At 43.9% G+C, this 10,150-nt stretch overlaps 3 protein-coding genes across 3 annotated transcripts; all 3 read left to right on the top strand.

The window, feature by feature from the left end:
* Positions 1-1,665: 1,665 nt before the first annotated feature.
* On the top strand, positions 1,666-4,051 carry LOC108253904. The gene is made up of 2 exons (XM_026831947.1): positions 1,666-2,260; positions 2,328-4,051. The coding sequence occupies exons 1-2, from the start codon at positions 2,182-2,184 to the stop codon at positions 4,049-4,051; spliced, it is 1,803 nt and encodes a 600-aa protein (XP_026687748.1). The 5' UTR covers positions 1,666-2,181.
* A 2,556-nt stretch (positions 4,052-6,607) lies between these two features.
* LOC108253905 lies at positions 6,608-8,690 on the top strand. Its single transcript, XM_017448717.2, has 2 exons — positions 6,608-8,005; positions 8,213-8,690. The coding sequence occupies exon 1, from the start codon at positions 6,976-6,978 to the stop codon at positions 7,816-7,818; it is 843 nt and encodes a 280-aa protein (XP_017304206.1). The 5' UTR covers positions 6,608-6,975; the 3' UTR covers positions 7,819-8,005; positions 8,213-8,690.
* Positions 8,691-8,726: 36 nt separating this feature from the next.
* On the top strand, positions 8,727-10,144 carry LOC113472274. The gene is made up of 2 exons (XM_026831946.1): positions 8,727-9,155; positions 9,422-10,144. The coding sequence occupies exon 2, from the start codon at positions 9,532-9,534 to the stop codon at positions 10,018-10,020; it is 489 nt and encodes a 162-aa protein (XP_026687747.1). The 5' UTR covers positions 8,727-9,155; positions 9,422-9,531; the 3' UTR covers positions 10,021-10,144.
* The last annotated feature ends 6 nt before the right edge of the window (positions 10,145-10,150 follow it).

Genomic DNA, 10,150 nt, shown 5'->3' on the forward strand with positions numbered 1-10,150 from the left:
GTCAAGATCCTGGCCGCGAGCTTGAAGATGATCATCTTGCGAGTATGGCAGGACAAATGGATATCATGCGTGATATTCGGTTGTATGGCCCATTGGAACCCACTAGCGACCTGCGTCGATTTGTATCACCTGCGGTAGCCGAAGGCGATTTTAGTGAGTATGATCCAGGTATGCAGGCGGGAGCCGCAATAAATCTTCACCCAATTGGCAAGCAAACTGAGAAACCAGCTGCAAAACTGGTTAAGCCACAAACCGCATACACAAAACTGCCTGAGGAAATCGAACGATGGGGGATTGACCAAGAATCTGTCATAGACCCTCGAGATTGGGAATGGATTGATAGACTGCATCAACTGACAGAGAAAGAGTACATCAACTGGCACGCGTTGTATAGTAAATTAGACGTCGATGCCAAATATCATCTAGGCATTAAGGCTTATATCTTAGATCAAGACGGCTTCTTCAGTTTCATTAAGTGGGCCAGTTATGTCGGCAATGTCGATTATGACTGCTTCTATTTGAACCGCATACCTGGTTTATTAACTGAGAAGGAACCAAAAGAAGACCCAATGTCCACATTACAGGAAGACGACATGAGTGAAGCAGGAAGCGCAGCTTCCGCCAGCTCTGAGATATCCAGATACACGCTACCGGATGCCCCGAAGATTGATGACTCTACCGAGAGTGTGAAGAGTGAAGAAAACGGGGACGGGCGGGGCAGAAATAGTGTCAAAGAAAATCGAAGCGAGTCCGGAAGCAGAAATTCCAAGAAGAGTAGTGATGGTCATGTTGGTGATCCTGCCGTTGTGAGTATGTTGAAAATGAACGCACAGAAATGGCGAGGAGCACTCCCTATAGCCAAAATAGAAGGTAATAAACTGCCTTCTGTACAATGGAAGCATGGTAAAGGTGGTGTCGAAGTTGACGTGGATGCAGGATGGCTCGCATCACGGACGACTCTACATATACACACCATAGCTTCAGGCTGCAGAGGATATGCTTTCACGTACCATCTTTTTTTTTAAAAAAAATGTGACGCTAGGGTTACAAAAATGGAAACCCGGGCCAAAAAGGCGATTTAAACTATAACAGAACTGACAATGTTACTTATCTTTTTTTATTTCCAAAGGGTAGGTATCCAAATAGAGGAGGTAAGTATCCAAAGGTAAGTAAAGGAAGAATATAATATGCCAGTTGGCTCCAAAATTAACTTTTAAGAAAAATCGAAATAATTTAATAATTAAAATAAAAATAAAAATCACAGGGCCTTGCTCTTTTGCCTTTCCAAAAACCATTAAACTTCTCTCCCAAATTACCTCTCGCTCTTAGCTCTACCTAACCTACCTCTTCTCGTCCCACTCCATACTCACTTCGAATCTACCGGCACCAAAAGCGCGTCTGAAGGGAGGAAGACGCGCGACGTGAATGTGCCAGCGATGGCGAAGGCACGCTCACAACCGGCTGACCGAAGAGTCAGCTCCGCTAAACAGCCAGTACCGGCAGTAGCGCAGGTACCTCCAACACCAGCGGTAGCACAGGCACCTGAAACGCCAATGCACGTGGACGAGTATATCCGTCAAATCTTGGCGCGCCTAGGGGACGATCCTGAAGATCCAGCGTATGATCACCTTCTCAGACCTGAATTGGTTGAGAAAAAGAAAGTTTCCTCAGAAAAATATTGTAAAAAAAAGGTCTATTCGTACAAGCCCAACCATCACAACTCTAAAATTACCCAAGTTGGAATTCTTGAATTATAATCCCAATGAGACAGAAGATTTCAGAAGAAGGTTCAATCTCTTCTTAGAAAAGAGATTTATTTGATCAATTCAGCTCAACAATAACCAAACAAACTAGAAAAGAGGCTTGGAATGAGGTGCGAGACTATGCTGACAACGTAATAACAAGTGACAGAGATGCGAACTATGTCCGAGACACAACTTGGCAGAATCTTCGTTCTAGACTTAACTCTTCAGCTGTCTGTGTCGGCTGATCAAATCTGTGAACAGCAAAGCTGAAGAACTCCCAGAAAAGTTGTTTTTTTCCATTAATAAATGTAAAAATGGGATTTACTCCCCTAAATATGAGTGAAAAAAAAAAAATGTCCTGGAGTCGAACCCTCTCCTCAGTGATGTACAGTTTGTACTGCAAGAGATTCATGCTGATCCGGACACATCTGTCAACATGAAATCGCGTATTACTCGTCTTCTGATATTAATAACCATGTTGCAAAGGCCCTTGTATGCAGTGATCACTAAGAAAGATCAAGGGATAGAGCGGCCACTGGCATCAGTTTCGCTCTGGAATCTATGCAGTGATCACTAAGAAAGATCAAGGGATAGAGCGGCCACTGGCATCAGTCACTCGCTCTGGAATCTATGCAGTGACCACTAAGAAAGATCAAGGGATAGAGCGGCCACTGGCATCAGTCACTCGCTCTGGAATCTATGCAGTGATCACTAAGAAAGATCAAGGGATGGAGCGGCCACTGGCATCAGTCACTCGCTCTGGAATCTATGCAGTGATCACTAAGAAAGATCAAGGGATGGAGCGGCCACTGGCATCAGTCACTCGCTCTGGAATCTATGCAGTGATCACTAAGAAAGATCAAGGGATGGAGCGGCCACTGGCATCAGTCACTCGCTCTGGAATCTATGCAGTGATCACTAAGAAAGATCAAGGGATGGAGCGGCCACTGGCATCAGTCACTCGCTCTGGAATCTATGCAGTGATCACTAAGAAAGATCAAGGGATGGAGCGGCCACTGGCATCAGTCACTCGCTCTGGAATCTATGCAGTGATCACTAAGAAAGATCAAGGGATGGAGCGGCCACTGGCATCAGTCACTCGCTCTGGAATCTATGCAGTGATCACTAAGAAAGATCAAGGGATGGAGCGGCCACTGGCATCAGTCACTCGCTCTGGAATCTATGCAGTGATCACTAAGAAAGATCAAGGGATGGAGCGGCCACTGGCATCAGTCACTCGCTCTGGAATCTATGCAGTGATCACTAAGAAAGATCAAGGGATGGAGCGGCCACTGGCATCAGTCACTCGCTCTGGAATCTATGCAGTGATCACTAAGAAAGATCAAGGGATGGAGCGGCCACTGGCATCAGTCACTCGCTCTGGAATCTATGCAGTGATCACTAAGAAAGATCAAGGGATGGAGCGGCCACTGGCATCAGTCACTCGCTCTGGAATCTATGCAGTGATCACTAAGAAAGATCAAGGGATGGAGCGGCCACTGGCATCAGTCACTCGCTCTGGAATCTATGCAGTGATCACTAAGAAAGATCAAGGGATGGAGCGGCCACTGGCATCAGTCACTCGCTCTGGAATCTATGCAGTGATCACTAAGAAAGATCAAGGGATGGAGCGGCCACTGGCATCAGTCACTCGCTCTGGAATCTATGCAGTGATCACTAAGAAAGATCAAGGGATGGAGCGGCCACTGGCATCAGTCACTCGCTCTGGAATCTATGCAGTGATCACTAAGAAAGATCAAGGGATGGAGCGGCCACTGGCATCAGTCACTCGCTCTGGAATCTATGCAGTGATCACTAAGAAAGATCAAGGGATGGAGCGGCCACTGGCATCAGTCACTCGCTCTGGAATCTATGCAGTGATCACTAAGAAAGATCAAGGGATGGAGCGGCCACTGGCATCAGTCACTCGCTCTGGAATCTATGCAGTGATCACTAAGAAAGATCAAGGGATGGAGCGGCCACTGGCATCAGTCACTCGCTCTGGAATCTATGCAGTGATCACTAAGAAAGATCAAGGGATGGAGCGGCCACTGGCATCAGTCACTCGCTCTGGAATCTATGCAGTGATCACTAAGAAAGATCAAGGGATGGAGCGGCCACTGGCATCAGTCACTCGCTCTGGAATCTATGCAGTGATCACTAAGAAAGATCAAGGGATGGAGCGGCCACTGGCATCAGTCACTCGCTCTGGAATCTATGCAGTGATCACTAAGAAAGATCAAGGGATGGAGCGGCCACTGGCATCAGTCACTCGCTCTGGAATCTATGCAGCTGATACTACTTAGGGATAAGGAAAAATACCAAAAAGCACGGGGACATGGGGACAAAAGAAGAAATGGAACAGAAAGATGCCGGTAGATTCGAAGTTGATAATTGTCAACTCAAATAGATATCAAATCTACCGGGTGACTGTGAGGTTCAAAACCCCACGTCACAACCTACCTACGTTCTTCTTATTTTTTCGATCTAGATAGGGATTAAGAAGTTGCCAAAAGTCAGCTATAGGCGAGACCGGCAACCTTTCCCCGTTTTGGGAAAACCATCCCGAAACAATTTGGCGCCCGAACTGGGACTCGAAGCGATTGGTCGAGCTCTTGGATGTGACAGACCCATGATTTGTGGCAGTCGAAGTGTGTGAGTTGTTGAGTGTTCATGTGTGTGAAAATCCTCTGGTGAGTCCTTTCTTTACTTACTCCCATCAATAATTTACTCTAAGGAAGCAACAACGATCATTTTAACATTTTAACTTTAATGAATAAACATACATAATATTATTTTTTTAAACATACATAATAAGATTTTTAATATTATTATCACTCTTCAATTCGCCACTTCTCCATTTTGGAATCTATGCAGTGATCACTAAGAAAGATCAAGGGATGGAGCGGCCACTGGCATCAGTTTCGTTCTGGAATCTATGCAGTGATCACTAAGAAAGATCAAGGGATGGAGCGGCCACTGGCATCAGTTTCGTTCTGGAATCTATGCAGTGATCACTAAGAAAGATCAAGGGATGGAGCGGCCACTGGCATCAGTTTCGTTCTGGAATCTATGCAGTGATCACTAAGAAAGATCAAGGGATGGAGCGGCCACTGGCATCAGTTTCGTTCTGGAATCTATGCAGTGATCACTAAGAAAGATCAAGGGATGGAGCGGCCACTGGCATCAGTTTCGTTCTGGAATCTATGCAGTGATCACTAAGAAAGATCAAGGGATGGAGCGGCCACTGGCATCAGTTTCGTTCTGGAATCTATGCAGTGATCACTAAGAAAGATCAAGGGATGGAGCGGCCACTGGCATCAGTTTCGTTCTGGAATCTATGCAGTGATCACTAAGAAAGATCAAGGGATGGAGCGGCCACTGGCATCAGTTTCGTTCTGGAATCTATGCAGTGATCACTAAGAAAGATCAAGGGATGGAGCGGCCACTGGCATCAGTTTCGTTCTGGAATCTATGCAGTGATCACTAAGAAAGATCAAGGGATGGAGCGGCCACTGGCATCAGTTTCGTTCTGGAATCTATGCAGTGATCACTAAGAAAGATCAAGGGATGGAGCGGCCACTGGCATCAGTTTCGTTCTGGAATCTATGCAGTGATCACTAAGAAAGATCAAGGGATGGAGCGGCCACTGGCATCAGTTTCGTTCTGGAATCTATGCAGTGATCACTAAGAAAGATCAAGGGATGGAGCGGCCACTGGCATCAGTTTCGTTCTGGAATCTATGCAGTGATCACTAAGAAAGATCAAGGGATGGAGCGGCCACTGGCATCAGTTTCGTTCTGGAATCTATGCAGTGATCACTAAGAAAGATCAAGGGATGGAGCGGCCACTGGCATCAGTTTCGTTCTGGAATCTATGCAGTGATCACTAAGAAAGATCAAGGGATGGAGCGGCCACTGGCATCAGTTTCGTTCTGGAATCTATGCAGTGATCACTAAGAAAGATCAAGGGATGGAGCGGCCACTGGCATCAGTTTCGTTCTGGAATCTATGCAGTGATCACTAAGAAAGATCAAGGGATGGAGCGGCCACTGGCATCAGTTTCGCTCTGGAATCTATGCAGTGATCACTAAGAAAGATCAAGGGATGGAGCGGCCACTGGCATCAGTTTCGTTCTGGAATCTATGCAGTGATCACTAAGAAAGATCAAGGGATAGAGCGGCCACTGGCATCAGTCACTCGCTCTGGAATCTATGCAGTGATCACTAAGAAAGATCAAGGGATGGAGCGGCCACTGGCATCAGTCACTCGCTCTGGAATCTATGCAGTGATCACTAAGAAAGAAGATTGCCAAATCTCTGTTAGCAGGAAGAAAGTAAAGAAAGAAGAACGTTACCAACAATTGACTGAAGGTATGATGCGAGAGTTCGATTACCTCTTTGATTGGAACATCAAAAAATGAGCGAGCTATTTATTGAAAAATTTCAAGACAAAGTAAACTGGGAGTGTATTTTCAACAACTCACGGAGACTTTAAAATCAAATTTTAACACATGTTGTCAGATTAAGGATTTCGACAGCAGCAGCAATTTCGACCTCAATTCAAGATCAAACAATACAAGATACTTCTCTGTACGGTATGTATCAAAAGTCGGGAGGCCTTCAAGGAATTAAAGTTCCAGAACCCCCCCCCCGAGGAGCGGCCTTACAGACAAATACCCCTCCGTACAGGGTGTATCAAAAGTCATGAGACCCTCGAGGAATTAAAGTTCCAGAACCCCCTTGGAGGAGCTGCCTTGAAAGCATATACTCGAGGAATTGAAGTTCCTCATCAATATCGATATGGATGATGAGGACTGCATGATTGATCAAATTAAGAGATAATATCGATATGGATGATGAGGGCTGCATGATTGATCAAATTAAGAGACTGTCCGTCAATCCCAATATGAAGACACGAGCTCTAGTCGCACCCGTACTATACGAAAATTATTTACGATTGCACCTACACCAGTTCGCAGTGTCGATGCGCCCGAGTTGAAACGTTCACCCGCTGTTTCGGCGTCCGAGTTGAGCGACGGACTGTTCGGTCCCTCGATTTCAACACCGAGTACGCAGTCAATGCCATCTACTATCTCGGCCGTGGCGGACGGAAAATTAATTACGTACAAATCGGGGAGTACGCCAGCAGACGCGGATTGAATCATGAGAGTGCATGTCTAAAAAAGAGCCGTTTTTAAAAGAAAGAAACTCTGTGACTTATCGGTAATTATGTCTAGACTGAAACTTGCGAAAAACGGAGCTGAATATCGCGATCATTTAAGAAAACATCCCAATTGTATTGCGAGGATAATTACTAAATTTCAGAAATCTTCGGAATTAAGCGAAGCGTTTTGGTTTGATGCTGGATTTCCGGTCGATAAACTATACATTGAATCGCCTGATACCATTCCTTTATTGAAGTTGTATGCTCCAAATGATTTAAAAACCGCTTGTGACACTATTCGAGAAAAGCTTTACCTACACCCAAACGCCGGGTCTCTACTCGGATCGGAGTGGGAGAGTATCATTCTGACTCTTCAGAAATTGCCTGATGTGTGTGTAGGGTTGAGACCTCTTGGTATGTCAATTACGAACGAAGGGGTGAGAACAGATCTAATCTACCCCCCCTATCCTCATGCGCTCGATGAAGCTCTACTAGAATGTGAAATGCTGCCGCCAGGGCAGTCAAAATTGTACATAGAATTTTTTGGCTTTGTAAATACTAGACCGATTGTTTACGTCGGAAGTTCTCCAGGGAACGGATGGCTGAAGGCTCTCTCTATTTTGCCAAACCCCCCACTGGTAGTATCTATTGATCCGAGGCCACTCGCTGGTCCGCACCCACATTATCTGGAGTCCCTTACTACATGCGAACGGCTCAATGAGATCTTGGCGGAAAATGGGATTACGGCTTTTGATTTAATGTGGGATGTCAGAGGTGATTATTCTGATCCTGAGCAGTATGACAAGATGGTCGAAGATGAGATAGGTATCTGGAATCAAATCATCCAGAACGTGGAAGGGTGTGTTAGGTTACATAATACCCAGTCTCAAGAGGTTGACACGAAATGAGCACTAACCTACTTAATTTTCACCGCATATTAAAAATTGGTTACATCGGCAAATATGAACTGGGAGACTAAGTTTGAGGTAAATCGACTTTCAAAAATAGAATTAGCTCAGGAGTTAAGATTAAAAGATTCGATAGATATTTTAAGGAAACTGTTGAGAAAAGCCATTCGATATGGTGTATCGGTAGGTATAGCGTGTGGCAACACGGAACAGCAGTAATAGAGTTTGAAAATATACAAAACGCTTTCGACGAGCAAGACAAAGAGTTGTCCCAGAAGTGTAGAAAAGTGAAGAAGTCATTATATTATTTTTATCATATCAAACTAATTATATTATTTTAATCATATCAAACATTATTTAAATCAAATACCTACGTTCTATGGTGTATCAGTAGGTATAGCGTGTGGCAACACGGAACAGCAGTCATTAGAGTTTGAAAATATACAAAACGCTTTCAAAGAGTTGTCCCAGAAGTGTAGAAAAGTGAAGAAGTCAGTATATTATTTTTATCATATCAAACTAATTATATTATTTTAATCATATCAAACATTATTTAAATCAAATACCTACGTTCTTCTTATTTCTTCGATCTAGATAGGGATTAAGAAGTTGCCAAAAGTCAGCTATAGGCGAGACCGGCAACCTTTCTCCGTTTTGGGAAAACCATCCCGAAACAATTTGGGGCCCGACCTGGGACTCGAAGCGATTGGTCGGGCTCTTGGATGTGACAGACCTATGCTTCGTGGCAGTCGAAGTGTTTGAGTTGTTGAGTGTTCATGTGTGACGAAAGACTCACGGAAGACTTTTTTGAAAAATTTCAAGACAAAGTAAACTGGGAGTGTATTTTCAACAACTCACGGAAGACTTTTTTGAAAAATGAGTATGTGTACGTCAATTGTCAAGTCTGTAATGTATTCAATTCAAGATGTAAACCATGCCGAGATCTCTCGTGGGATCTATCACAATTGATAATATTGATATTTACCCTGAGGGATCTTCAGCGGGCACTTCAAGAACCCCCCCACTACGATTAAAGAAGAGGAATCGTGGGATTAACATAGATATGTGAACATAGGTATGTGTTATTTTGTACACGTATTTTATTTTGTTCCTATTTTTATTATCATTATTATTCTTATTATTTTCTTTTTATTTTTATTAATATTTTACCAAGTCATTTGTTAGTTTGTACTGTAATTCCTCTATTTTGACCATTTTGTAATTTGTAATTGGTGTTGTTGTTGTTTTTATTTTTATTATCTGTCTAATACAATTTTATCGTTTTCCTTGTTACAGGGAGCCTGTTGCTTTACATACTTTACTAGATTTTCTAGAAGGCAACGATGATGCGATTCCAGAGACGGGTTTACAAATTACAGCTCTTCCACCCAAAGATGCAACATAAGACCTGACCGATGAAGACTAAGGTGATGAGGAAGCTCCCACTATGAACAACGTCCCTGCTAGTCAGATCAATGCCCCTGTATTGGTGCCAACATGTATAGCAGAGAGATTGGGAGGGAGTGATACCAATGAACAACTTGAAGAAGAACAGCCTGGAGAAGATCAGCCTCCGCCGAGGAAAAGCTAGATTTTCTAGAAGGCAACGATGATGCGATTCCAGAGACGGGTTTACAAATCACAGCTCTTCCACCCAAAAATGCAACATAAGACCTGACCGATGAAGACTAAGGGGATGAGGAAGCTCCCACTATGAAGAACGTCCCTGCTAGTCAGATCAATGCCCCTGTATTGGTGCCAACTTGTATAGCAGAGAGATTGGGAGGGAGTGATACCAATGAACAACTTGAAGAAGAACAGCCTGGAGAAGATCAGCCTCCGCCGAGGAAAAGACGACAGACTAATAATAGAAGACAACAGCAAAATTTTCATTGGGAAAAAGAAGTCCTTCAGCCAGAAAATTTTCCTTCCTTAGATTTAGTGAAAAATGGAGCCATATGGCTCCGTGACTCCTGTGCCAGGTCCGGCTTATTTGCTCTACTGAGGACATTCATCAAGGGATTGAAGGAACCCCTAGGAATGAAACCCCCTTTGAGTTTCACCAGAAAATTACCAAATATATCAACTTACATACGAGCTACCTCGCATCCTTCCCATGATAACGAAAGCCTAAACAAGTTCATGACCGAAGTCAATAAGTTATGTATTGAAACCGAGCTGTTGCTTACGTTGCGTTGTTAGATAAAAATGTCAACACGAAAGTTGAGATCAAGGAACAAGCGAGCGCTATGAGGAAAATGGCTAGCAAAGTGAAAAAGATCAAGGAAGGATTGGTAATCAATGAATCACCAAGGGTCAGTGATGTGGTTAA

The sequence above is a fragment of the Diaphorina citri genome, unplaced genomic scaffold (assembly GCF_000475195.1).
Source record: "Diaphorina citri unplaced genomic scaffold, Diaci psyllid genome assembly version 1.1 scaffold4557, whole genome shotgun sequence".
Taxonomy (NCBI): Eukaryota; Metazoa; Arthropoda; class Insecta; order Hemiptera; family Psyllidae; genus Diaphorina; species Diaphorina citri.

Bases quoted from the DNA above. Each gene is read 5' to 3' on its own strand.
- LOC108253904 (XM_026831947.1), top strand. From the start codon at position 2,182: ATGAAATCGCGTATTACTCGTCTTCTGATATTAATAACCATGTTGCAA. The intron at 2,261-2,327 runs ATCAAGGGATAG...TCACTAAGAAAG, and splicing joins TGCAGTGATCACTAAGAAAG to ATCAAGGGATAGAGCGGCCA.
- LOC108253905 (XM_017448717.2), top strand. From the start codon at position 6,976: ATGTCTAGACTGAAACTTGCGAAAAACGGAGCTGAATATCGCGATCAT.
- LOC113472274 (XM_026831946.1), top strand. From the start codon at position 9,532: ATGAAGAACGTCCCTGCTAGTCAGATCAATGCCCCTGTATTGGTGCCA.